Source organism: Prunus mume, linkage group LG2 (genome assembly GCF_029339155.1).
Source record: "Prunus mume cultivar Tortuosa linkage group LG2, ASM2933915v1, whole genome shotgun sequence".
Taxonomy (NCBI): Eukaryota; Viridiplantae; Streptophyta; class Magnoliopsida; order Rosales; family Rosaceae; genus Prunus; species Prunus mume.
In genome coordinates, this window is record NC_142699.1 from 8,931,915 (window position 1) to 8,958,748 (window position 26,834).

Sequence of the window (26,834 nt, forward strand, 5' to 3'; positions counted from 1 at the left end):
CTTGACAAGACATGACCGGAATGGATTTTCGACACCTTATACTTTCCCTACCAATATACTCCACAATGACTTCCTTTCTCTTTTCCTCCATCACACACACACACACACACACACACATCATACATGTTTTTTTTTAAGTATTTGGTGTCTATATATTTCGAAATGTCTAAAGTTTCGTAAAGTCCATTGCCCAAGTGACAAAAGGAAAAAAGTTGAGACAGACAGAGACCCATCTCATAATATCTAAGCCGTTTCAGTTCAATTATTCATGATAGCAAGTTGGAATGAACAGAGAATGAATGGTGATATAAACATTTCAGTCCTTGTATAGGACCTTTTAGGATCAGGTATGGAAGTCTTTTCGAGGTCTTCTCGAGCAGAAGAAGATGAAGAAGCTCTGAAATGGGCTGCAATAGAGAGGCTCCCTACATGTTTACGTATAGGGAGAGGTTTGTTCATTGATGGTGAGGGTCAAGCTAGAGAGGTTGATGTAGAGAAACTTGGTTTGCTAGACAGAAAGATTTTGTTGGAGAGGCTGGTGAGCAATGCAGAGAAAGATAATGAAAAGTTCTTGTTGAAGCTCAAGGAACGGATTGATCGGTGAGTTCTTGCGCATTCTATGTGTTTCAAACAATTTAAGAGTGGAATTATGTCTTCCACCTAAAAACAGAACAGGATTTAACGTTGAATGTGACTTTGTTGATGGAACTGTTGGCTGTACAAGTTTCAATAATGTTGAATTACTTTAATTATGTCTTCGGGAGCATTTTGGTGAGGTATTTGTGTTGGTTTTTCCCTTTTTTCCCGAATCTAAATACAGAGTTAGACTTGATCTGCCAACAATTGAAGTTCGGTTCGAGCATCTAACTGTTGAGGCAAAAGTTTATATTGGAAGCAGAGCACTGCCCACATTACTCAACTTTGCTATCAATATGTTACAGGTAATCTTTTAGATCACATAAACATAAATTCTATTCTAATTTTAGTAATTATCTTTCCCAAAACTTTCCTCATGAAACTCCCCCTTGGTACAGGGCATGCTACATTATCTTCACATTTTTCCAAGTAGAAAGACACCTTTAACAATCCTTCAAAAGATTAGTGGCATCATCAAGCCTCAAAGGTGAGTTAGCCATGTTTTTGAAAAACAATCCATTGTACATTTACCAAAAAGTTTTCACTCATGGATGCAATACCTGCAGAATGACTTTGCTTTTAGGTCCCCCAAGCTCTGGAAAGACCACATTACTATTAGCTCTGGCCGGAAGACTTGGTAAAGATTTAAAAGTAAGAAAGCTTAAATTTAGAGATTTTCTTTTGGTTCAGTTCATATCACCTCTGGTCTAAATTCTAATAGGGTAATTGATGAATGTTAAGTCTTCCGGGAGGGTTACATATAATGGACATGGAATGGAAGAATTTGTACCTCAAAGAACATCAGCTTATATAAGTCAAAATGATCTCCACATAGGAGAAATGACAGTGAAAGAGACATTGGCTTTCTCAGCTAGATGTCAAGGAGTTGGATCGAATTGCGGTTAGTCAAAACACCATTTATTTGATACATTTCGTTTTTCCTTCCAAAGAGTTTTAAAGGGTTTGATTTCATATATGGAAAAATTGCAGACATGTTGGCAGAACTATGTAGAAGAGAGAAGGAGGAGAATATCAAACCTGACCCTGACATTGACATCTACCTGAAGGCAAGTAAACAGATTGAAGAGAAAAATTAACCAACCCTTCTAATGTGGGAGTCTCCATCTGCATTTCTTATCAGAAATAAATTTCATGCAACTGCCGCTTTGATTCTATGAAATTCCTCTGACACTTGAAATTCTTCAGGCAGCAGCACTAGAAGGGCAGGAGACCAGTGTAGTTACTGATTATATTCTCAAGGTACCACCTTGAAGTTCATTTCAGCTTGGAGATATGGACTACCATTTGCTTGTATCCATATAACTTTATGTTTCTGCTTTTAATTATTGCAGATTCTGGGACTTGAAGTCTGTGCTAATACTATGGTGGGGGATGAAATGGTAAGAGGCATCTCAGGTGGAGAAAGAAAGCGTGTCACGATAGGTAAAACATAGAACAAGCCATTGTGTATCTAAAAATCTTTTTTTTTAGTTTCAGAAAGTCTAAATTTTACACCATGTAAATTGATGCTTCTGAGATTTCTGGTAACAATGACATAGGGGAGATGCTTGTTGGACCAGTAAGAGCTCTCTTCATGGATGAGATATCAACTGGCTTGGACAGTTCTACAACTTTCCAAATAGTAAATTCACTCAGGCAATCCATCCATATTCTAAGCAGAACTGCAGTTGTCTCCCTCCTTCAGCCAGCCCCCGAAACTTATAACCTGTTTGACGATATTATTCTTCTCTCAGATGGGCAAATTGTGTATCAGGGTCCACGTGAAAATGTGCTTGAATTTTTTGAATCCATGGGATTCAAGTGTCCTGAGAGGAAAGGAGTTGCTGACTTCTTGCAAGAGGTGATTTCCCTTTTTAATTTCTTCACTTTCTTGTATGTGTTTCACTGTCATAGTACTAACTTTTTTCTTAAACAATATTCTTTTCGTGGGGGTTGTGATAGGTGACATCAAGGAAAGATCAAGAGCAGTACTGGGCACGTTTAGATGAGCCCTATGGATTTGTTACTGTCAATGATTTCGCCGAAGCATTCCAGTCATTTCCAGTTGGTCAGAAACTTGGTGATGAGCTTGCTGTTCCCTTCGACAAGTCCAAAAGTCACCGTGCTGCTTTGTCAGCCAAGAAGTATGGCGTTAACAAGGAGGAGTTGTTCCGAGCTTGCGTTTCTAGAGAATTCTTGCTCATGAAGAGGAACTCATTTACCTTCATTTTCAAATTTGCCCTAGTGAGTAAAGCATTTGAGTCTTTTGTATTTGACTTGATTGGAAAACATTGAAACCTTAGTACTATGAGAATGTGAAGTTGAAAATGTCCCACACTGGAAAGTTAGAAAACCTTGCAAGGTCGGAGTAGCCCAACTCCTTATAAACCCCTTGCAAGGTTTTAGAACTTTCCAATGTGGGACATTTTCACCTTCACATTCTCACAAGTACTTGGCCTCAAAGTGATTCTACCTTATAATTGTTCCCTTTTAACTTGTGTTTCAGCTTATTATGTTAGCCTCTATAACAGCATCGATATTTCTACAAATTAAGATGCACAAAGACACAGTGGAGGATGGTGGAGTTTATATGGGTGCTTTGTTCTTTGCGGTCATTGTAGCAATGTTTAATGGAATATCAGAACTCAACATGGCCATTATGAAACTTCCTGTCTTCTACAAACAAAGAGATCTTCTCTTCTTTCCTTCATGGGCATACTCTCTACCTGCATGGATCCTCAAGATCCCAATCACTCTTGTAGAAAGTGCCATTTGGGTGGTCATTACTTATTATGTCATAGGATTTGATCCATGTGTTGAAAGGTGAGAAAAATAATGCTTCATACTTTAAGTTTGATTAGGATTTGACGAAAGCTCTATATATTTCAGGTTGTTCAAGCAGTACATTTTACTCCTGTGCATAAACCAGATGGCATCTGGGATGTTCAGGTTCATGGCAGCCTTAGGAAGGGATGTAATAGTTGCAAGCACAACTGGATCCTTTGCATTGCTTATAATTATGGTTTTGGGTGGATTTGTCTTATCTCGAGGTGATTTAACTATAGAAGTAATAAGATTACTAATTTCCACTGCTGATGTGATTCAGATTCAAATTTTAAAAACCTCTTCTTTTTTTGCATCAGAGGCTGTGCCAAAATGGTGGTTGTGGGGTTACTGGGTCTCACCGTTAATGTATGGACAAAATGCTATTACTGTGAATGAATTTCTTGGAAAGAATTGGAGACATGTAATCATCTATTTCTCTCAAAGTTTGTGTAGCTCCACTAAAAGAAAATTGATAGAAGGTAGAATGATTGTGATCAATGATTATGTGGAGATATTTCTATGTTATAGGTTCCACCTAATTCTACAGAATCCTTGGGAGTTTTGATCTTGAAGTCTCATGGAATTTTCCCAGAAGCACGATGGTATTGGATTGGAGTAGTGGCATTATTTGGATATATTTTTCTATTCAATCTCCTTCTTACTTTGGCTCTGCAGTATCTTGATCGTAAGTATCACGATTCATATGTTCTTTGTGCTTTCAGTTTTGGACTTGTTCATCTAAAAAATGGATTAATGTTGCAGCATTTGGTAAGCCTCAGACAGTACTTTCCAAAGAAGGCATGGCTGAAAGAAATGCTAGCACAACTGGAGAGTTCATTGAGCTATTGCCAAGAGGAAAGAGCTCTTCTGGTAGGTCATTCAGTTCAGTTCCCACATATGTTTCTGTTTTAAATACCCTGTTGAATTCAAGCATTGTTGATGTACAATAACTCATTGCAGAAATTACTGAAGGTCAAAGACGCTTACCGTTATCTGCAAGAAGGGGAAGAACTGATGAAGCTAATGGGAAAAGGAAGCGCGGAATGGTTCTTCCTTTTCAACCGCTTTCCCTTGCTTTCGATGAGATCAGATATGCAATAGATATGCCACAGGTAACTTTCAACATTAAATTAGAAGTACCTCGACAATAATAATGTTTTGGCTGAATTTTCAATATATTTTCAGGAAATGAAAGCTGAGGGTGCTCAAGAGGATCAGTTGGAACTTTTGAAGGGTGTGAGTGGTGCATTTAGGCCAGGAGTCTTGACAGCTCTAATGGGTGTCAGTGGGGCTGGCAAAACCACTCTAATGGATGTGTTGGCTGGAAGGAAAACTGGTGGACATATCAAGGGAAGCATCATGGTATCTGGCTATCCGAAAAAGCAAGAAACATTTGCTCGCATATCAGGATATTGTGAGCAAACTGATATCCACTCTCCTCATGTTACAGTTTATGAATCTCTACTTTTTTCTGCATGGCTTCGGCTACTCCCTGAGGTTGATTCTGCAACAAGAAAGGTACAATTTCAGCATTCTTTTTTTAACAGACAGAAAAGACATTAATTTATTTAATTTTGGTCGAAGACAAGACACTATTATAAAGCATCAAACGTGAACAATTTTGTACTCTACTTACCAAGTTATGTACAAATTGATCTGATGTTTGATGGGTTGCAGATGTTCATCGAAGAAGTCATGGAGCTTGTGGAGCTGACTTCATTAAGGGGAGCACTTGTGGGATTACCTAGTGTGACCGGTCTTTCGACTGAGCAGCGCAAAAGACTGACGATTGCTGTTGAGCTTGTTGCAAATCCATCTATAATCTTCATGGATGAACCAACCTCCGGCCTTGATGCCAGAGCAGCAGCAATTGTGATGAGAACCGTGAGGAACACGGTGGACACAGGAAGAACTGTGGTTTGCACCATCCACCAGCCAAGCATAGACATATTTGATGCATTTGATGAGGTTAGATATCCCATTTCAAAAAGGAACTGTAACCTGTGTTGCAAAGTAAATGTTTTAAGCACTTTATGTTGCATTGCAGCTTCTTCTGTTGAAATTGGGAGGTGAGCAAATATATGGTGGTCCATTAGGCTCCCATTCCTCTCATCTGATCAAGTACTTTGAGGTCAGGACCATAGAGAAATAAATAATGACATAATCTTCCTTATCATTACTTATTAACTAACATATATATGAGTTTGTGGCACCAAGGGAATTAATGGAGTTCCTAAAATCAAAGATGGATATAACCCTGCAACCTGGATGTTGGAGATTACTTCGGCAGCACAAGAGGCAGCTCTCGGGGTTAATTTCACAGAGGTGTACAAGAACTCAGAGCAATTTAAGTAAGAGTTTAATTTCAAGTCTCTTCCAGGAGAGGGATGAGAATGCAAAAAGTCTTAGTATTTGTAGTTGATGCATGTGGTTGCTCTATACAATTGTTGATACTCAAAGGTCAATGGTTCAGGAGCAGCAAAGCAATGATCAAGGAACTAAGTACACATCCCTCGGGTTCTAGAGATCTATACTTCCCTACTCGCTACTCTCAGTCTTTTCTCATCCAATGTATGGCTTGCCTATGGAAACAGCACTGGTCGTACTGGAGAAACCCATCATATAGTGCAGTAAGGCTGCTATTCACAACGTTCATCGCTTTGTTGTTCGGTTGGATATTCTGGAATCTGGGATCGAAAAGGTATGTAGATGAGTAAACTTAAACAATGGCTGGAAATGGCATCCAGATTTCTGTTTCTTAATCACCAATATGTTCGAACTTGTTTGCGGACCACAGGACAAAGCAGCAAGATCTCTTCAATGCTATGGGTTCCATGTATGCTGCTGTAATCTTTCTTGGGGTACAAAACGGCGCCTCAGTGCAGCCGGTTGTGGCTGTTGAGAGAACAGTCTTTTACAGAGAAAGAGCAGCTGGAATGTATTCGGCTTTGCCCTACGCATTTGGACAGGTAAAACAGTTGAAACTGGCAATGCATGGCATAGAATTATTGAAACAACACATGCTTCTCTCCCTGAAACTCAGGAAATCGTAGGAAGCTCATTGTAATGTTCAATGGCTCACCAAGTCACTGTCTTTGCAGATGATGATTGAGCTTCCCTACATCTTCATTCAGACTGTTATTTATGGATTCATAGTGTATTCCATGATGGGATTTGATTGGATAGCTGCCAAGTTCTTTTGGTACCTGTTTTTCTTGTACTTCACCTTGTTATACTACACATTGTATGGCATGATGACCATGGCTCTCACACCCAACCACAACATTGCTGCCATAACCTCATCTACCTTCTATGCAATATGGAACCTTTTCTCTGGATTTGTTGTTCCTCCGACAGTAAGTAAATATATATACAGACATACGTACATTAGATACATAAATTCATGTGCATACCTTCTATGCAATATGGAACTAAATTTTGGTTATGACAGAGAATTCCAATATGGTGGAAATGGTACTATTGGGTCTGCCCTGTTGCTTGGACATTGTATGGAATGGTTGCTTCACAATTTGGAGACATAAAGGACACAATGGAGTCTGGGGAATCAGTGGAGCATTTCTTGAGAAGTTACTTTGGGTACAAGCATGACTTTTTGGGCATCGTTGCAGTCGTGATTGTTGGATTTTCATTGCTATTCGGCTTCATCTTTGCCTATGGAATTAGAGCATTTAATTTCCAAAAAAGATGAGAATGTTACACAAATAAAATATATGAACAATATTCATTGTCGAGTAACCTACATCACTCTCATCCGTGTGGTTCAAGTATTTTCCAGATAGATCAGTCGAATATGGTAAAAGCAACAATCTTTTTTAATCTGTCCTGATCCAGCCTGAAGGCCGGAAAGGGCAAATCTAACATGCAAGAAGTCTGGGCGTAGGTAAGCCTAGTAAACCAGCCTTAACAAGGCTTGCAAGCAAAAATATCAGTACAACAGAACCAAAAGTATCAGCCTTAACAAACCTCCAATAAAATAATAAAGGCATGTTCAAGAACAAGCAATTCCTTAACAACAGTAAATGTCATCCATAAAGTAAAATCATTTCAAGGAGTACCTACACAAGTTAAATCAGAGTTGTACAAGAACAACAAATTAGGTTACTGACATGGCCGCCGCATATATTACAGTTGGGACTCAAAAATCTCAGTAAAACTACAATGGAAAATTTCAATTAGAAAAACACAATGTAGAAAAGGAGAAAAAAGGGTAAACCATTCGTCATTATCTCAAGTTTTCAAGTCATCCAAGAAGCTTTGCAACTCCCTCAACCCTTCAGCAGAAAAACTCCTCTGCACTCTTGAGCGAGGGGCAATCAGGTTAGGTGGACGCTGTGGTTGGAAGCAGACTACGACAACAGCCAAATTGTCCCCACTCTTCCTCTTCAAAGCCTCATCAACCAAATCCTTGCTACATGTGGCTGGGTCATTGTGCTCCTGAAGTCTGCGCCGAGCAAAATCCACAGCATTTTGACTCATAAACACATCCCAGATCCCGTCACAGCCAATGATAAGGAACTCATCATCCTCTGTAAGTTTTGCAGTCATAAATTCTGGCTCTGCACTGAGAGGCCCACCGTCCCTGCCCTTCATCCCTTCCATATGCCAGTCTCCCAATGCACGAGCAACGTTAAGCTGTCCATTAAGGTAACCATCATACACATATCCTCCAGATGCCTCGATGCGTTGTTTCTCTTTGCCGCAAATCGGTTTGTGATCTCTTGACATTTCAATTGCTTTGCCACGGCGGCACAGCACTGCTCGACAATCTCCAGCATTTGCTACCACCAACAACCTGGCAACAGAAACTAAGATCAACATACAGTACAACTAATCAAACACACATGTTTGTTGGTGCATCTGAAAGTAATATTTTGGAGCTGATGGGATAAATTAACAGGACATGCATGAATTAGATAAACAGAGCAGACCCAGATCAAACCAAAATCATTCAACTAACCAAGAACTTCTTGAACCATAGAACCAATTGGATTGAGACAATGTTTGGTCAGCCTGTATACAGCTAAATGTGACGAGTAGATCAAAGATTACCCACACACCCATGAGAAAATATTTTCAACAGAGTATGGCTGGGTATCCCCAATACTTTCCATACATTTTCTTCAGTCTGTAATGAACTCAGAGCTTACTTCAGAAGGCAGTGAACAACAAAAAGAAAGCACTAAGGAATGAGATTCAAATTTCACGCACATCAATCACGCCATAGAAGAATGAACTAAAATATAAATGATGTACTCTGAGCAATCATGATACATGCACCTAAAGTTCACATGTAGAGAAAACCAAAATATCCAACCTTCCAATGAGAAGAGCGGTCAATGCAGTGGTACCAGAGGCAAGGGTGGCATCCAAGGTGCAAGCTTCTTCAAAGGCAGTGTCAGTATGAAGAAAGGCTGAAGTGACAACCCTTTCAATATCCCTTGGGAAGTCTTCATTCTCAATAATGAACTTTGGCAAATGAAAGCAAGCAAAGTCAGCAGCATGCTTTCCTCCATGTCCATCAAACACCTGACCAACCAGTAACATAGGAATGTCGAATTGGGAAATGCTGAAGATAGATTAGCTAGCAAGTTCAATACACGTAGATCATCATTCTAACCATATGTATGTTTCATTATAGATATTACCACAGAAAGCTACATCTAAAGAGATGAGGTATACAGTCAACGAATAAGAACTAAACAACTTTGGATCTAGAATGTAAATGCACAACGAGTAAGGAAATTTTTAATAACATGTGGAAGAGAATACCCCATAAAAGGCACTTGGGATATCAGTACGATTCTTGAGCCCATAATCGTGCATAAAATTGTCAACACAGACATATACATCTTCCATGCTTGGACGAGACCCTATGTCAGCCCATGCTCCGGACCGGACAACTGGAATGAACTTAGATTCAAATTCCTCTGCTTGAACTCCCGGTTCAACTTTAATGTCAGATGTCTTTGTCTTCATCTGCAAAATTCCATTCAGACCTTTAATAATTGCACACCAAAGCCTTTAATAATTCAACTTCTAATGCTCGCATTTCAAGTTTATGTCATCACGTATTGACACTCATAATTCTGATTGCCCAAAATTACAGTGCGGCTAGACTTACAAATTTTCTAACTGTTTGCATCAGTACTGTCATAAACAGCTAAGAAACCAATACTACGTAAATATATATATATAGTGCTATTATGACAAAATGGCAAAAACGCATAAGCTGATAATGACACATACAAGAGATGGATGTCGAACAAGCGATTTCTTGCAAAGCACAGGAACGCCGTCATTGTGGCTAAAGCACTGCCAGTACGCCCCGGCGAGAGGGTTGGGAGGCCGGCCCTCGCTTGAGCTTCCATTTTCAACTTTACTTCCCTCCATAGTTCTCAACCATCACATCCTTTGCCACAAACCCACCACACCATAAATGTCAATTTTGAAAATTTGCTCAGAATGTAACTCAGTGAGTTAATTACTGATTCTGTTGAACTCAAAGAATGGGACTATAGCAATGTGGATCGATGCTGAATTGAACAAAGGAAACAGAAAATGAAAAATTAGGGTTTGGAGTGGAGAAATGTATTGGGATTAAGGAGCTGATGAATGATTAGTTGACTCAGCTGGGGATTAGCACTTTTAAAACGAAAAGGGATTCGATTTGACTATTTCAAGGCTTTTCAGGCCAATTGAGAGGAGATTGGATTTGGGAATTTAGGGTTTTGCAGGTGCAGACATTGAAAAAGATGGCATTTATGGTTTCAGGGAAGTGCAAATTGAACAGTAGGGTTTTGCAGAGAGAGAAATGAGATTTAGGGTTTTAGAAAGCGACGAAATCGTAGTGAAAGCGATGCCCTGTGATCTAACAGACTGAGAGAACGAGAGATTTTGGGCGATCTACACGAAGACACTGGTTTTCGCTGAATGCTAAGATTTAACTGGTCGGTTTCTTAGGGGAAAGCCAAACGACGTCGCATTGAGACCCCAGATGCGTTTGACTTCCGACTTCATAAGTCACATGCTTTGTTCATTTTTCGAGGTAATAGATATTTTTAAGAAATAAATATCTAAAAATAATCCTTTAAAATGAAGAAAGCTTAAAGTTAACATGATGGTACAGATTAAAATGATGGCGTCCTTTTTATTATAACTACCTTAATTATTATTTTTTAAATTTTAGGTCTTTTGCTTTTAATTGAACTGTCAAATTTTTCATGTATGATCATTTTTATTGTTTCTTGAAATAATTACGTTGACTTGAAAAACAAACGATTTAGATCGTGTATGCACGTATATTATTTGGTAGACAAAATTGGAGAAAAGTTTAGGTGAGTCACGTATAATATTATATGAATGATGAAAGATAACAAAATTTAGGTGATAGGTGAAAGTGATGGTAAACGGGTAGGCATGTGTTGATTGGTCTAAAGTCCGAATGAGGTGGAGTCGAAGCAAGTGCCAACTATTGTTTCTGACGTTCAAACTTGAACTAATCACAGATGCAGAGCAGAGGCGTGATTATTGTCTGAAAGTGAGACGCATTGGAACCATTCAAAGCTGCCTTTGCATGCTTTTGAGTAGTTTTCGTTGAGTTTTTGGGTGTATCTGCAGAGAGATAGCGACAATATTAATACAGATTCTTTCTTTCTTCTATTATAGCATCTTAAAAGGAGATATCAAATTGCCACGTGAACATAAAATAATAAAAAATAGAAATTGAGGTTACTCTAATCGAGTAGTGAAATTCAATATGAATTTTGAATGAGCTTCCTGTGTGTGTCACCATCTTTCTTGGAAATACGCTAACTGATGATTTTATTAACAGGAAACTCATTCCAACACGCGTCTTTCCAAGAGAAAATGGTACCAGACGGCAAGCAAAAACAGAGAAATGATAACGTGTTTGATGGAGGGTCCAACCCCACGTGGCCTTTTCTATTCTAGAGGGTCACCGTTGCGTTGGGGTCCTTGTCTTGCTCTATGCAACCAAACCAAACACACCTTCCTCTTTTTCTATATATCATCCCTCCCTCTCTCCTTTTTCTGCTTAAATTCAAGAGGGAAAGAAGAGAGAGAGATGGCAATTACAAACTTCAATTGCTGCCTCAATCCGCCGCCGCCAACTCAAATCCTTGGCTCAAGCCCTTCTTTGCCTTCGAAGCCAAATCAAGTACTTGCATGGTATGTAATTAAACCCAACTTTCTTATATGCCTCATATTTGCACTTTCTTGAAAAGAATTTGCGCGGTCTTATAAAATTAAGACGCGTGTTATGTTGGTGTCTAATGGCCCAATTGAAAGTTTTGAAAGGCTATGTTGGTGTCTAATTATGGTAAATACTTGTGTGTGCAGGAACACAAATGATGGATCATGGACAAAACGATGTGTGTTATTAGGCATGACAGCCGGCATCATGATTGGGTTGGAAATGGGCAGCTTGGATGCCATTGCCAAAGGCATGCCCTTGCCATTGGTGACAGAATCAAGTGATCAGAGGGTTACAAAATGGAGTGAGAAAAGAATGTGCCCGCCGTGGATCCCCAATTCTCTGGAGACCATTGTGCCTGAGAACCTTCCGAGGCCCTCGGCTCAGAGGAGATCGGAAGTCGTTGGGTTTTCGAAGGATGCTCCGGCAGTTAAAACGGTTGTTGTTAGAAGAAGTGGTGGTTGCTTTGCCATGTAAATTACCCTGTGCTGCAGTTCCATATGTATATGCACCATAATGTATAGCCAAATACAGAATCAATGAAGGTTACCAATGAATTACTTGGCATTTCCTTCATTTTTGGAATTTTCTTCTTGGATTTTTTTGGTCGCATTTCTCTTTCATGGTTTCAATTGGGTGCAGTATAGGCTAGCATTTGATTTGCATAACTATTATTGTGTAGTAGAAGTAGTACATGTAGTACATGTAGTACCAATTGGAAGTTTTCAGCAGGAAAAACAAAAGCAAAAGCACAAAACAAATCCATTGGCCTCAAGCATATTCGCATGTTAAGGTGTTTTCTTTGGTGTCGTTTTTGTCCGTCATGGGTTTTTTTCCCCTTTTTTTTGAGAAAAAATATGAAAACATTGGAGCCCAAAAAGTATCCACACAACACAATCCAGCAGGCCCAAGATTATGACTCGCATATATGCAACCAATCTATGTGATCATGTAGTCAAATTAAGTCTTGGCTCTCCGTTCCTTCTGCTAATGATTCTGTATGCCATCAGAGACGGACAACAGAGAGAGTAGGAAAAATGTTATAGCCCAGACTAAACTAGAAAATGAAAAAGGGTTTGTAAAGTACTTAGGGTGGGCTTTTCATCCGAATTATCCGCATACCGACCGTATCGTACCAATGGTTTTGTTTGATTTGGTTTGGTTAAATAATTATTTTTTAATTTTAATTATTCCGATCCGATCCGTACCGAGATGTTTGGTTTGGTTAACAGAAGCAATATTCATAACCCAACGGAAACTCGTACCGATATGATATTTATATTTATTATATTATTTAAATACAAAACAAGAAACTAAAGATAAATACAATCAGCATTTTATATCACTCATTTATCACTGTTTATCATTTCTTTATCACATCATCATGGGATAAAAAAAACTCGACATTATCATCAAGAGAACCATCCTCTACAAATCGATCCATATCGGAAAAAAACTCGACATTATCATCAAGAGAACCATCCTCTACAAATCGATCCATATCGGCCTGCAATTCAAGATCTTTATCATCCCACTGCCAAAATGGAATTCCAATGAGAATACATGCAAGGAGTTGCCAATTCCTTCTAATACACGAAGTTGAAGAAGTCGCTCACCAACTGATTTGATGGTGATGTAAGAGTCCCAGTACCATCAGGGCCAAACATCATCAGAGGCTTGGAGGAGCTACCACTATGGGGCAAGGCAGGCATTGAGATTACATCTCCAGGACTGTGCGTTGAGGGAGTTGAAGGGGCTGAACTCGGGGAAGGCCCAGCCGTGTTTGCTGTTCCCGTGCTATTGGCAGGACCTGAAGATGACACTGGCTGCTTTCTCTTTCTCCCAGCCTGGTTTTTCGAAACCTTATTTACAAAAAATCGTATAGCCGATCGGCTATACTCTTTTGATAAATTTTTTTTAAGTACAGCCGGGCGGCTATACCCCTACCCCATTTTTATAAAAGCAATCGTATAGCCGGACGGCTATACTCTTGTTCTTCATTTTTTAAAAGTAATATTATAGCCGCCCGGCTATACTCGTATTTATTCATTTTTTAAAAGAAACGGTATAGCCGCGCGGCTATACCGGGTTTTTTCCCAATTTTTTTTAAATAAAAATTTATAAATAAACCAAATCCTAGACATGTATTTATAAAAAAACCCAAGCACTATTTAAACATAGAAACACACCCAAAATCAACCACAAAGTCAACTTTTTGGGTGTGTTTATAAATGGGTTTTGAGTGTGTGTAATGATGGGTTTTGGGTGTATTTATATATTTAAATAGTGCTCGGGTTTTTTTATAATTTCAGCCCCCTATTTTGGGTGTTTTAGTGAAACTCCCTTTTTTTTAAGTCAGTAGTGTCAGCACGGCTTTACTGGGCTTTTTCCCAATGGTTTTTTAAAGTATAGCCGCGCGGCTATACTTGGTTTTTTCAATGTTAAAAAAAATATTATAGTCACACTGCTATACCAATTTAATATTTCAATAATACATCCTTGTTTTGTTACCGTCTCAAGGACTCGGTAAAATTCACGTTTTTTAAAAAGCGAACGTACAATACTCGTATTAAACATGTACATACGTGTTTTTTCATGTTTAATACACATATTTTTTTACAAAATTCAGGTATTATACACATAATTATCACATATTATTGAATACAAATAATATATATTAAAATATTATATAGTGGCAGAAGTTTTAAGTTGTAATTTGCCAAAATTTTGCCCAAAAAAACACGTATGTATTTTATTCGTATAGCTTTGCGGTTGTACCAAATTAATATCTATAAAGTATAAACTAATGCAACCAAGAGGGTCCTTTTTCATATTTATTTTTATTAAATAATGTCGCCGTGTGGCCCTAATATTTAAATATAATGTATTTAAATAGTATAGCCACATTTCTTTTTTTGCCAAATGGAAATCAAAATTAAAGTTACTCTTTTTTCTTTTCCTTTTATGTGCATGCATGAAACTCTTCAAATTATGAAGTTATTGAGCTAAATGTTAGTTTGCGCAAATACAAGGAAAAACCTCAATTTAAAATTCAAGAAGTATGTAATTTCATTACAAGATTTATTTCATACAAAAGTATGTGATAAGAAAATTCGTAATTTATCAATATTTTCAGTTGATATTGAATGATAGGATGTTCAATTCGTATTTGATATATATATGCATGGTATTAATTATATGAGAGTTTGAGATATGTTGGATTGACATCAGAATAACGATGAGAGTTTGAGATATGTTGCTCTTCTTTCCTGCAAATTAAGAAGAAATCATAAACAAATCTTCTCAGATCAATGCATGCGGTACAAAGAAACAAGTTATCATCATCAATTGAAGTTTAGAAAAGTCAATAAATCAAAAAAGTACATTTGACTGTACGTATAATCTTCTGTGAATTTGTAAAGATTGTATGTCTTGGAATTCAATGGTGGCTGGTTGTTAAACTCAAATAATAATTAATAATTAATTAGTAATTAGTAATAATAGTAATCATTTTAGCTTATCATAAGCAATCATTTACTTGCATTAATATAATGAAAAGTCAGAGTAACCGTGAGAGAAAGCCAAGACCCGCACAAATTACATAGAAAACTTTTTTTTATTTTTTATTTTTTATTTTATAAAGTATATAAAAAGTCAAAGCTTTATTTTTGAAATCAGAGAGCAAGGACAAACCTTACAATCACAAACAGGGAATTAAACACATCTGATAGATCATGCATACCAATTTCTTTCTTCTTGTTGCATTCAACAACCCACAAAATGTATACCTTTTTACATACATAAGATTCTATTCCTTCTCTGGATAAAAGAAAAGTATAACAAGCACTATTTTTCTATCAACATATTATCTCCAAACTAATACATGGAAGTTATACGCATCGGATCAAAGCATAACGATGAAAGGAAGTAGGATCGACACGAAAATAACGATGAGAGTTTGAGATATGTTGTTCTTCTTTCCTGCAAATTAAGAAAAATCATAGACAAATATGATCAGATCAAAGAATGGGGTACAAAGAAACAAGTTATCATCATCAATTGAAGTTTAGAAAAGTCAATAATCAAATATACATACCTCTTGCATTGGCTGTAGGTGGAGATATTAATGGTGGCAATGCCACTGGTGCGGTCTGAGCTGCAGGGTCATAGAAGAGGTAATCAACCTGATAATATATGTCACAGCTGGGATTAACATAGCTCCCAAAACCACTCCCATAACAATACATTTGGATCTTTTCTAAAGCTTCATCTAAGCAATTGTTACATCCCAGCTCTGACAAATCTGGACTGCACTGCGCAAGTCCATATATTGTACTTATATTTTTAGAATATATAGAAACATTTGCATTTCCCACTGCAAACTTAACAACATCACTGCCAGCCGCTACTTCAACTTTTAGTACTCCCAACAACGCCATCAGCCGTTGGTTAAACCCTTCCAGGACCGACAACGACGATGACACATTTTTGTTGCTGTACCCCGTGGAAGATGGAATCAATTCCACGGTTCCATGCATGGAGTGGTTCGAGTAGCGTAACTTGCATTTTTCTGTCCACAAACTTGCCTCCCTGCCATTAGGGCAAGCCTCCATGAGATCGTATCTGGAGTCGTTGAGGCAAGTAACGCAAGCATCATGCTTCAGATCCCCTCTACAGAGCCCGATTGCATAAACTTTGTCAGAGTTTTCGCCGTAAGCAGAACTGTAAAACCCGTAGCCGTTACTATTGTTGGAGGAGATGAGGGAGGACAAAACGCCATTAACGTTTTTGAGATAGGTGCTATTGAGAATGGTGGTATTAGGAAAGGCGTCAAGACAGTTGAACATATCAACGGCTTGAGTACCGATGACCGGTAACAAAATTAGGGGAAGAAATAGTTGAAATCTAGTGGAAACCATTATGCCTGCCTTAATCTGTGCGCGGTCCATATGCATTGTGTTAATTATGTACAGATTATATGTATATATAAGATAATCTCTGCATAATGAATGGGAACATATGAATTTTTAAATATCACGCAAGCATTATTTTTTGGTTACCTTATCATATCAAGACTACTACTATTGTTTTTGATTGTTGACCGTATCATATGTGAATGATATAAAAGATTAAATGTCTTGAACTTCAATGGTGGCAGGTTGTTCAACACAAATAAAAATTAATTAATTAATTAATACTAATATGAATTGTTTTAGCTCATCACGCAAACTAAGCAATTGATTATTTTACATTAATAATGAAAAAGTCAAAGTTAAACATGAAAGAAAGCTATGAACAGATCCTTGGACGTCATAGAATCAATTGACAAAGTTGCTTAGTTTCTCTCTTGATCCACATAAATATGAAAAGGAAGCTCATTCATGGTGACAATGCTGCTGGTACGACTCTCTGATTTGCAGGGGCAAAGAAGTGGTAATTAAGCTCATACCTTAAGTCACAGCTGGGATTAGCATATTTCCCAAAACCATTCCCATAACAATATTTTTAGAGGCTTCCGAGAGCTTCACCTAAGCAATTATTACATCCCATCTCAGACAAATCTGGATTGCACTGCGCAAGGCCATATATTGTACTTATGTTATTAGAATATATAGAAACACTTGCATTTCCCACTGCAAACTTAAGAACGTCACCACCGGCTGCCGCTTCCACTTTTAGTTCTCCCAATAACGCCACCAGCCGCTGATTAACCTTCCACGACCGATGACGACAATGACACATTTTTGCTGCTATAGGACGTTGAAGATGGAAGCAATTCCACATTTCCTGGCATAGAGTGGTTTGAATATCTTAACTTGCAGCCTTCGGTCCACAAACTTGCCTCCCTATTATTAGGGCAACCCTCCATGAGGGCATACATGGAGCTGTTGAGGCAAGTAACGCAAGCAGCGGACTTCAAATCCCCTCTGCAAAGCCCATTTGCATAAACTTTGTCTGAGTTTTCGCCGTAGGAGGAACTGTAAATCCCGTACCCCTTACTATTGTTGGAGGAGATGAGGGAGGACAAAGCACCATAGACGTTTCTGTGATAGGTGTCATTGAGAATGGTGGTGTTAGAAAATGCACCAAAACAGAACCTATCGTTGGCTTGAGTACCGATGATCGGTAACAAAATTAGGGGAAGAAATAATAGAAATTTAGTGGAAACCATTATGCCCTTAGATTGCTCACGGCCCATGTACAATCTGTTAAACATGGGAGAAAGCCATGAACAGATCCTTGGACCATTGAACCCGTCACCCACATATACGTGGAGTTTCAGTTTTCAATATATACTATCCATTTGACACGCACTTCAAACCTGCATATATAAAATAACAAGATCAGACAGACTTTTTATTTTATTTTGCTTATTCTTTACTTGTTAGATCTTTGATAGCTAGAATTTTTAGTTCTATCACCTCTATGCTATGTCTGAACTTGGAAATTATTAGTATAGCATACTACAAGCCCTATAGGCACAATACTTACTAGGTCCCCACAATTCGACTGGTTTTGGCTTGTGTTTGATCCATCACAAACACAAGCCAAGGTCTTGCCATGACAGTCTGCAATTTTGGGGTTTAGTTCCGCTATTGTTCCATCACAAACAATCATTCTCTTCAGAAAAGTTATTTGTTGCAGCTCTAATCGGGGCAAAGTTGAATTGCAAGGCTTCCACACTTCTGATTTCATCTACTTCTTGGCACAAATAACAATTTTAACAATAAGTCCGCTATTGTTGAGTCTGACATTTAAATACATACGAAATCCTTTGTTTTCAATTAAGAGAATAAATCAATCACAATTCACCTTGAACAACTACTGCTTCCTCTGTCTTCCCTAGTCTCAAATAAATGCAGTTTGATATGAGTAGAACAAGTGACACAACGATTGGCACAAGAATAATGACGATTCGAGATGTGTTGCTCTTCTTCGAGTGGTTAAAATTCTAAAGTCATCACAAAAGGTGGACAAAAATTAGCTTAGTGAATTTAATGCCCATTTTTAGCCTCTGCACTAGTTCTTTATGTGAGTGCAGAGGTAATTGTAACCAGTTTGGAGGATGAATTCAAGCATATAGATGTTGATTGATTTCATCAACTCAAGATAATATATAAAAGTATACTTCACTGATTTGTTTAAGCAATCTAAACAATCATTAGCAAATCATGTGTATTACTTAGAGTATAAACATGTATGTATTTTTCGTATAGCCGTGCGATTATACCAAATTAATATCTATAAAGTATAAACTAATGCGACTAGGAGGGTCCTTTTTTCATATTTGTTTTTATTAAATAGTATAGTTTATTACCCAAAAAAAAAAAACATTAGTATAGCCGCACGGCTATATACTAAAACTAGTATAGCCGATCGGCTGTACTCATTTTTTCTAATTTTTTTTAAAAAAGAAATAGTATAGCCGGCGGCTAGACTCTGTTTTCCTAATTTTTTTTAAAAATAAATAGTATAGACGGTGGGCTATACTCGGTTTTCCCCTTTTTCTAAAAAAATTGAATAGTATAGCCGCACGGCTATACTCGGTTTTTTAATTTTTCAAAGAAATAGTATAGCCGTGCGGTACTCTGTTTTTCCTAATGTTTTCAAAAACAAAATACTTTAGCTGGACTTCTATTCCAAATTAATATCTCGATAATACATCCTTGTTTTGTAACCGTCTTAAGGACTCGGTAAAATTCATGATTTTTTTTTTTTAAAGCTAACGTACAATACTTGTATTGAATATGTACATACCTATTTGATAACAATATTTTTAATAACATGTACATACTCGTATTTATCTTATTATGTCATCGAATATATATCCCCTGCAGTTTGAGACGAGACTACTTCTATTGGTTGTGATTGTTGACCGTATCATGTGTGAATTATATAGAGGTTATATGGCTTGAAATTCAATGGTTGCTGGTTGTTCAACTCAAATAATAGTCAACCTAAGCAATCGATTATTTGCACTAGTAATGAAAAGTCAAAGTTAAAAATGGGAGAAAGCCATGAACAAATCCTTGGACCATTATTGAACCCGTCCCCCACATGTACATGGAGTTGGAAGTACGTGTCAAATGACTAGTATATATTTAAAGCTGAATTGGTTGGGAGGGGGATTTAATTAAGTAGTGTGTAGCATAATGGAAGAATCTTAGCGACTATAAAAGTCACAAAAGGTGGACAAAAATTAGGTTAGTGAATTTATAATGCTCTTTTTTAGCCTCTGCACTAGTTCTTTCTGTGACTGCAAAGAAAATTGTAACCAAAAGCCCAATGTGACACATTTTTCCTAAAGAGATGACCCCAAATGAAGGGCATCTCCAACTTTTCAGACCCCAAAAAAAAAAAACTCCAGCACCACGTGAGTTAATCTTTTGGCCGGCAAGATCAGACATTATCAGCTAATTGTCAAAAAAAAACAAAACAGTGGTCCTCTAGTCACCCTTGAGAAGATGATGTATATCAATAATTGAATTGCAGAGTAGAGATCTTTAATTACGTGATGGTTTTCTCATGATGTGGATTGTTCTAAGGCCTGCACACGTGTGTGGGTGGTATGTAAAGCAGGTTGAAGTGTACACTTTTACCAAAGATATGTTTTTCTACTGTTTTTTTGCACAAGCAGAAGTTTGTACCGAAGGCAACTTTCCTCCGCTATTATTTGGTTCATACGGCGTCGACAGCATTATCAATACAAAATCTGTCCTTTAACAAAAGAACGGACGTCCTGCACCGATCACGCCGTGTTTTGACACTTTTATTGTGCATCTTGTAGAACAAGGAGCAGCTGAGTGTGAGAGTGAGTGTATTGGATTATTCACCAAGCCAATAGTATCTCTGCTGTGTATATGTATTGGATTATTGTTCATCTTGTAGAGAAAGGACCAGCTGAGTGTGAGACGTTACACGCTAAGACTCTCTGCATATTCTTTATCTTTAGCTCTCTCTCACTTAATTTGAGCATGACTAACCATCCATGTCCACAAAACGGTGACAAAGAAAAAAGGGAAAACATGGAGAGAAGAAAAGAGGAGCTACAAGCTACAATTGAGAAGCAGGATGATCGTGTAAACCATCTTCAAAAGAGTGCCTTCAACCTTGCAAACTACTACATTGTCTTCCAAGGAGTTATTTTGGGGGCTATCGTCAACGCCACCACAGTCCTCCGATGCTCAGATCGTTGGTTCCTTTTCAGCCTCTCTCTAATAGCAGCCATACTCAATCTGGTTTCATTGCTTGTAATTGGAGGCAATTATAAAAGAAGCGTCATGCAGAGACACCATACCAAGAGTGCGCACATTAAATTGGAAAACGATCTGGGGAAGCTAGAAACTTCAGCTTCAGATCACGGGCTCAAAACTAATATATTATCATACTGGGAGTCGGCAAAAATTGAAGCTTCAGGGCATGTTACTTGTCAAGATCCTACAACTGTTGAAATTAAGGATGAACCGGAACAAAGGCAGATCAGGAAGCGGGTCGTGCCGGTTGATAATCTTCACAAACAGCTGCGTGATTTCTACTTTCTACTTTGCATGGGTCTCTTTGTATCCTTTGCCGTCATCGTGGTTGTGGGTTGCTGGACCATTCCTTGCAAGAAAGCTCTTCAATGCATACCCCCCGTATCCAGCTCTGAGAAATGCATTAGGGTTTGTGAAGGTACCAAGTGTATGAGCATGTGCACCGAATAGTAGAGCCTAAAAGAGTTCTAGCTTTGAGCTGGGGATATCCAAGTTGATTGGTACCAGCTTACGTTGAATTTGGTGTTTTCTTTCTCATAGATTGGTAATATATATATAATAATAATAATAATAATAAAGCTTACTATATTATTTAATCTGCAATGGTTTATATGATTTTCTGGGTCAACAGAGATTTTACAAATAAGAATGAATACGACTTTCTGGGTATTATGAAAGAATCAGGCCTCATAAAAGATAAGATTCTGATTACTTTAGGCGTGAAGGAGTGTAATTATAATTTTCAGGCTAAGACAAATTCAACTTATCACAATCTAACAAGGCTATAACCATAAGAGTTGAAATAATGGAAAGAAGATCATGCACAATCCAGGGTGATCAATAGCCCTACAAGTCTTTTGTTGCAGTATTTCATTGTTGATAGCTCATACAATCACCATAAACCAAGCCTATTATGAATCGCCACGTGGCCATAGTGGGTCACTTTTCTACCAACCCGAGCATATATCAGTATCACCTTTGAAAGGCGACGAACCTGAGGAGTAGTCCAATGGTCAGGTATGTGAGTATTTACCCGACCACTAGGACGAGCATCGTGGATTCGAGGCGAGGACCTGACCAGGTTCTTGTCCAGTCAATCAACGCTATCCCTGCGATACGCAATTTGGCTAACAAAAGGATTGGTTAATTGCACGTCCCATCCTCAAACAGGTGTCACCTTACCCCTTAATCTCCACGTGGACAGGCAGGTGATGGAGAGGGATCATTTAATACACCTCCCATCTTTGGTCGCCTGTCACTTCTCTGTCTGACTTCTGTCAAGCAGTATGGTGGTCTGAAATAGAAACATTAAATGTAACTCAGGATTGGGGAAAAGATCTCTTCCAAAAATTTCTTGGCCTCCCCTTCTCCCTCTTATAAATACCCCTCACCTATCTTCAGACAAAGGTAATAAATAACTCTACACAGAATATAAACCCTACCTCCATTCTCTCTAGCAAAAGTTAGTTTCTGACTTAACCATCGGAGAGGGTTAGGCTGGAATCAACCCCAATCCACCCTAATTCTAATATCATTTAAAGTGTGCAGATCTTCTTTCAGAGGTCGTCCGCACTTGTGGTCCTTGCATGGGCCCAAGCCCCCAAATAAAGCCCAAGCTATCTATACGAGAAGGACTCACGGTTTACGTTCATATTTATTTTTTGTGGCTGAAATCCAACTAAGCAAGTTTTTGTCACAAACTTATGTGTCATATTATATATATGGGTTTGTATTAAGTCCTTTTATTGGCTTGGATTTATTTTCAAGTTGTTGTGCTGCCACTCAAAGCAATCCTTTTGTTTTATGTACAGTTTGACCACATACTGCATCGAACCAACAGGAGTAAGTCTTGTGTGGAGCTGGCTTCAGGCCAGCTGTAGTTGTGTGAGAGAGGGCAGGAGATTCTGAAGTACTTTCTTCCTTAATGGACCTGTGTATCCTCAGCCGACAGAATTTTTACGAGAACAAACACAAAATTAACCAAATTAAACAACATTTAATCTTCTAATTGTGATTAAATAAACTGACGAAAACAAAATTAGCCAAATGTGTTGACTGGAAGCTTTTTGGTTTGGGCTTGGCTCTTTGGGTCTGGCTGTTTCGTAATTTTGAGAATTATGGGTTCTCATTTCTTGTTGCCAATAATTATGGGTTTTCATTTCTTCTTGTTATATCAAGACCAGTCTCAAAGAAAAGTACGTTTTCAATTTAAGAAAAAAACTCAAAAAGAACGAGCCATACTATTTTTTTAATTTAAATGATATGTGAAATACTATTAGTATGATTTTTAAAAAAGAAAACTCTGATAGCAGTAATTTTTAGGTTTTTCAAGGCTATTATAGTATATTTGGTCCATTTGAAAGTTAAATGAGTTTTTTTCCTAGAATTTGAGCCTTTATTTTCTATCATAACACTGGAATTTGAGGGGGGGTTTATGCATCACCCGAGGGTTCAACACGTGAGCATTTTTTTTGGGTTAATTAATTTCAGTTTGGTATCTGTGTAACACCCCGACTCCAATTATTTTCCTATTTTAATTAAATTAAGAGAATTTATGAATTTATTCTTGGGTTGAGGGTAATTTTGGTCATTTTCTTATCCGGAAAGATTTTGGGATCACGAGTAGTTTGGTTGCGTAGGTGGTACTGAGACGAAACCGTAGACAGGCGGTAGGCTTGAATCGGAGATTTAATGAAGTTTTGGCGATCAAAATAAGCTCGATGGCGGAACTGTAATTAATTTGAAAAGAGTTTGGGGTAAAATCAGATTTTTCACTTTTACCCCTCACTTTCTCTCTCTCTCTCTCGCATCTCCTCCCCTTGCGTGCACCCTCTTCTTCGCATTCACCAAACAGAAACCACCACACCGCCACCACTTCCGACCACCCCGTCCGACGAGAAGGGTCCCATTCGAACCGCCACCTCCTCCTTGTCTCTTCCTGACCCATCTCCACCCCGGGAACCGTCGCAACCCACCGGAAAGTGCAGAGAAACAGGCCGGTTCTTGGACAGATTTTCCCATCTTCGTTCTCTTTCGATTCTTCACCAATTCCGTCGAGTAAGGTATGGATTCTCAGCTATTTTATCTGCTTTAGCTGTTTATGGGGTTGGATTAGAATGATTTTGAAGTTTGGAAGTTGATTTTGGAAGCTAGGTTTTGGCCGATTTTCAATGTGAAATTCTGGCCACTTGCCATCCGAATTGGACGTTGATGTAGTTGAAAAAGATGCTCCATTCGTCGACTAGTATCTAGGGTTGGAAGGGTGGCTTGTGAATTGGAGATTTTCTATCGCCGGAAATTTCTCCACACACCCACGCGCTGCCCGCGCGTGGGCAAGGGTAGTGAAGTTGCTTTTTATTTTGATAAGATCTTTAGGTTGTCACGAGTGCGTAGGATTTTGCGGATCTCAATTTGGATGTCGTTTGACTATCGAACGGATTTCACATATTGTGTGTTATCCAGGTTCGATAAGTTCTAACCGTTGGATCGTTTCCAAATTGAAGTATGTCGATCTAGGTACTCTTAGAAACCTATAGGAATTCGAGGATCGTGAATTGGAGCCCCGGATGTTCCGATTCAATAATTTGAAGTTTGGGAATTCGCGATAACCGTACGATTGGAAGCGATTCCCAAACCTGTAACCGGACCTTAGGATATTCCATTGGACGTACACGCACCGGAAACTTGGGGATTTAAGTATTTCCTTTTGTGAATTTCTATTTTGGAAGTGCATTATATTAATCAAGAGTTCGTATCTCGAAATAGGTACTTCGGTTGACCATTCAGCAGCAGGACTCTCGGGCCGGCAGATTGGGATTATTTGTGAGTGGACTTTGTTTTAAGCATATGCATGGTTTTATTGATAAAAGATTTGTGCATATAATTTAAATGGTGAATTTGATTTAATAATTATTTGGTTGATGGATTTGAATATTTTATGCGTATTGGCAATATATTTTGAATATGGATGTATTTGAGTATGAGGAATATGTTTGTATGAATTTTGGGATGTCTATCTATATTGCCTATGTATAGAGTATGAGAGGTTGTGATGGTGAGATTGTGTGAAGTTATGAGTTTGAGGGATGGTGGTGAGATGTATGAGTATGTTAGGTGAGTACCATTCCCTAGTTACTAGGCTTCCCACACACGTCGTTGGCAGTGCCGGTGGGGTGGGAAGGCCATGAGATTGTGAGTCTCACACATGTCGTTGGCAGTGCCGGTGTTGAGACACTTCCATACGTGTCGTTGGCGGCGTATGGGAAGAGTATGTATATTGCTTAGTATTATCACACACGTCGTTGGTAGTGCGGTGGGGTGATGATACTGTCGCGCGTAGGACTTGTTATGAGATTTGTGAGCTACACGTGTCGTTGGCGGTGCCGGCGTGTGAGCTATGGAGTTCTGTCCTCGGTTGGACTACTCATCCTGGCCGCGGGTTAGCGTTCGGAAATCTGCGTACCAGCCAAACAATCCCGGTTGGATTGTTTCCCCGGTACATTAGTATGAAGAGAAGTATATATTATATTATAGTATAGATATAGATATATATATATATATATGTGTTTACGGGTTTATGAGAGTTGCATATATTTAGGAGTAGAGTTGTGGTTTTGAGATTGTGAGAGCTATTGGATTTTGGGATATTGTGTTTTGAGTATTTGGTTTCTGAATTGTGAAATTGCATGCTAGAGCATTATTTTTACACGGTGGGGTTATTATGTTGTTTTTAAATGCAAACTTTATTTTTGTCAACTCACATATTTCTGTTTTGCCCCTGTGCAAAGAGTTGCTTTTGGAAGCGTTCGAGCGGTTCTGAGCTCTAAACATTTCATCCGTAGATAGAACTTGTGTAAATTCCTTCTACTCAACTTTGTTATAAACAAATTCTGTTAGATGCTCTGTTATCGCCCATGTTAGGTTGTTACTTGAGGCCGGAGGCCACTTTATTTTAGGATTGTTGTATGTTGAAAGCATCTTGTGATTGGGAGTTATTTTATGTAAATTATGCGGGTTGAATATTGTTGGGTTTGAGCATTTTAGGAGACTCGCCAAAATTTTGTAGGATGTCTTGGGTTTTAGTAAGTGGGCCCGCATCGGTGTGATGTCGGCATCAAGACGGGTCCGCCCGGTTTGGGAAATTCTAGGCGAGTCCTCAATGTGGGTCTTGTGGCGGATCCAGGATTCTTATGTCTTAGGGTCATAGTGTGAAATTCCGAATTTTCTTTTAGACGAAAATAACATTGAAAAATTAACTTATGTCACTTTCATTCCTAATCAACTAATGAAAACACAAAACCATAATCAATTAATCAAAACACAAATAAAAAAGACTAATAATTTAATGAAAACACAAACCCTAATAAATGAATATCAAAACACAAACCTTAATCAATTAATGAAAATACTATCAATAAACTATTAATCAAAGCACAAATCTCATCCAATAAACGATAATTTCAATTTCAATTGAATTAAAAACTTCATATATTATCATCAATTGGCTCTTTGCTTTGATTCTTCTTGTATTGGTCGTCCTCATGACTCATGACTGACAGATATTAATTCTCGTATTTATATTTGTATTTGTGTTTGTATAATAAGTGAGTGCATAGCTTGTGTATTATATTCCTTTAAAAAAAAACAATTTCTAATTACTTTTCATTTCCAAAAAATCATTTAAAAGATTATATTAGCCAATTTTCACTACTACAAAATAACCCTATGCGACCATATTTTGCGACGAAAAATTATTCATCACGCAAAGACATTTTGCGCGACGAAACTCAAAACTTCGTCGCTAAAAACCTTGCGACCAACTTTTGCGCGACGAAAAATAATTTGTCCTCAAAGTGACTTTGTGCGACGACATACGTCGTCGCCAA

The 26,834-nt window shown here is 38.2% G+C and overlaps 5 protein-coding genes, 1 long non-coding RNA gene and 1 pseudogene across 8 annotated transcripts; 3 read left to right on the plus strand and 4 right to left on the minus strand.

Moving 5' to 3' along the window:
- The first annotated feature begins 89 nt into the window (after window positions 1-89).
- LOC103320043 (pleiotropic drug resistance protein 1-like) lies at window positions 90-7,222 on the plus strand. 3 transcript variants are annotated; one of them, XM_089046379.1, is made up of 24 exons: window positions 90-600; window positions 821-941; window positions 1,035-1,123; window positions 1,203-1,287; window positions 1,378-1,537; window positions 1,627-1,707; window positions 1,847-1,896; window positions 1,989-2,079; window positions 2,196-2,497; window positions 2,599-2,880; window positions 3,143-3,459; window positions 3,526-3,686; window positions 3,780-3,883; window positions 3,991-4,147; window positions 4,225-4,332; window positions 4,423-4,574; window positions 4,648-4,980; window positions 5,140-5,430; window positions 5,510-5,593; window positions 5,680-5,813; window positions 5,936-6,163; window positions 6,260-6,431; window positions 6,564-6,818; window positions 6,914-7,222. In XM_089046379.1, the coding sequence occupies exons 1-24, from the start codon at window positions 350-352 to the stop codon at window positions 7,169-7,171; spliced, it is 4,266 nt and encodes a 1,421-aa protein (XP_088902505.1). In that variant the 5' UTR covers window positions 90-349; the 3' UTR covers window positions 7,172-7,222. The 3 variants fall into 3 exon arrangements, with proteins under 3 accessions (XP_088902505.1, XP_088902506.1, XP_088902504.1); XM_089046380.1 differs by having other exon boundaries at window positions 4,435-4,574; XM_089046378.1 differs by lacking the exons at window positions 90-600; window positions 821-941 and having other exon boundaries at window positions 1,022-1,123; window positions 5,942-6,163.
- Window positions 7,223-7,431: 209 nt separating this feature from the next.
- On the minus strand, window positions 7,432-10,411 carry DBP1 (DNA-binding protein phosphatase 1). Its single transcript, XM_089046381.1, has 4 exons — window positions 9,730-10,411; window positions 9,253-9,459; window positions 8,798-9,009; window positions 7,432-8,275 (listed from the first exon to the last, which is right to left on the minus strand). The coding sequence occupies exons 1-4, from the start codon at window positions 9,871-9,873 to the stop codon at window positions 7,711-7,713; spliced, it is 1,128 nt and encodes a 375-aa protein (XP_088902507.1). The 5' UTR covers window positions 9,874-10,411; the 3' UTR covers window positions 7,432-7,710.
- A 1,098-nt stretch (window positions 10,412-11,509) lies between these two features.
- Window positions 11,510-12,280, plus strand: LOC103320041 (histone deacetylase-like protein). The gene is made up of 2 exons (XM_008221653.3): window positions 11,510-11,670; window positions 11,842-12,280. The coding sequence occupies exons 1-2, from the start codon at window positions 11,567-11,569 to the stop codon at window positions 12,170-12,172; spliced, it is 435 nt and encodes a 144-aa protein (XP_008219875.3). The 5' UTR covers window positions 11,510-11,566; the 3' UTR covers window positions 12,173-12,280.
- A 659-nt stretch (window positions 12,281-12,939) lies between these two features.
- Window positions 12,940-13,556, minus strand: LOC148919563 (uncharacterized). Its single transcript, XR_016124780.1, has 2 exons — window positions 13,312-13,556; window positions 12,940-13,229 (listed from the first exon to the last, which is right to left on the minus strand). It is a non-coding gene; the product is annotated as an uncharacterized LOC148919563 (long non-coding RNA).
- Window positions 13,557-15,406: 1,850 nt separating this feature from the next.
- On the minus strand, window positions 15,407-16,636 carry LOC103320075 (cysteine-rich receptor-like protein kinase 28). The gene is made up of 2 exons (XM_089046833.1): window positions 15,792-16,636; window positions 15,407-15,676 (listed from the first exon to the last, which is right to left on the minus strand). The coding sequence occupies exons 1-2, from the start codon at window positions 16,612-16,614 to the stop codon at window positions 15,600-15,602; spliced, it is 900 nt and encodes a 299-aa protein (XP_088902959.1). The 5' UTR covers window positions 16,615-16,636; the 3' UTR covers window positions 15,407-15,599.
- A 438-nt stretch (window positions 16,637-17,074) lies between these two features.
- LOC148919564 (cysteine-rich receptor-like protein kinase 27) lies at window positions 17,075-17,564 on the minus strand (annotated as a pseudogene).
- A 2,759-nt stretch (window positions 17,565-20,323) lies between these two features.
- On the plus strand, window positions 20,324-21,547 carry LOC148919565 (uncharacterized). Its single transcript, XM_089047627.1, has one exon. The coding sequence runs from the start codon at window positions 20,557-20,559 to the stop codon at window positions 21,397-21,399; it is 843 nt and encodes a 280-aa protein (XP_088903753.1). The 5' UTR covers window positions 20,324-20,556; the 3' UTR covers window positions 21,400-21,547.
- The last annotated feature ends 5,287 nt before the right edge of the window (window positions 21,548-26,834 follow it).

Coding starts and splice junctions, on each gene's coding strand:
- LOC103320043 (XM_089046379.1), top strand. CDS start 350: ATGGAAGTCTTTTCGAGGTCTTCTCGAGCAGAAGAAGATGAAGAAGCT. Junction 601..820: donor CTCAAGGAACGGATTGATCG/GTGAGTTCTTGC, acceptor ATCTAAATACAG/AGTTAGACTTGATCTGCCAA. Junction 5,431..5,509: donor TATTTGATGCATTTGATGAG/GTTAGATATCCC, acceptor GTTGCATTGCAG/CTTCTTCTGTTGAAATTGGG.
- DBP1 (XM_089046381.1), bottom strand. CDS start 9,873: ATGGAGGGAAGTAAAGTTGAAAATGGAAGCTCAAGCGAGGGCCGGCCT. Junction 9,460..9,729: donor TTGTTCGACATCCATCTCTT/GTATGTGTCATT, acceptor GGAATTTTGCAG/ATGAAGACAAAGACATCTGA. Junction 9,010..9,252: donor TCCCAAGTGCCTTTTATGGG/GTATTCTCTTCC, acceptor CTGGTTGGTCAG/GTGTTTGATGGACATGGAGG.
- LOC103320041 (XM_008221653.3), top strand. CDS start 11,567: ATGGCAATTACAAACTTCAATTGCTGCCTCAATCCGCCGCCGCCAACT. Junction 11,671..11,841: donor CCAAATCAAGTACTTGCATG/GTATGTAATTAA, acceptor TTGTGTGTGCAG/GAACACAAATGATGGATCAT.
- LOC103320075 (XM_089046833.1), bottom strand. CDS start 16,614: ATGGTTTCCACTAGATTTCAACTATTTCTTCCCCTAATTTTGTTACCG. Junction 15,677..15,791: donor ACCTACAGCCAATGCAAGAG/GTATGTATATTT, acceptor CTTAATTTGCAG/GAAAGAAGAACAACATATCT.
- LOC148919565 (XM_089047627.1), top strand. CDS start 20,557: ATGTATTGGATTATTGTTCATCTTGTAGAGAAAGGACCAGCTGAGTGT.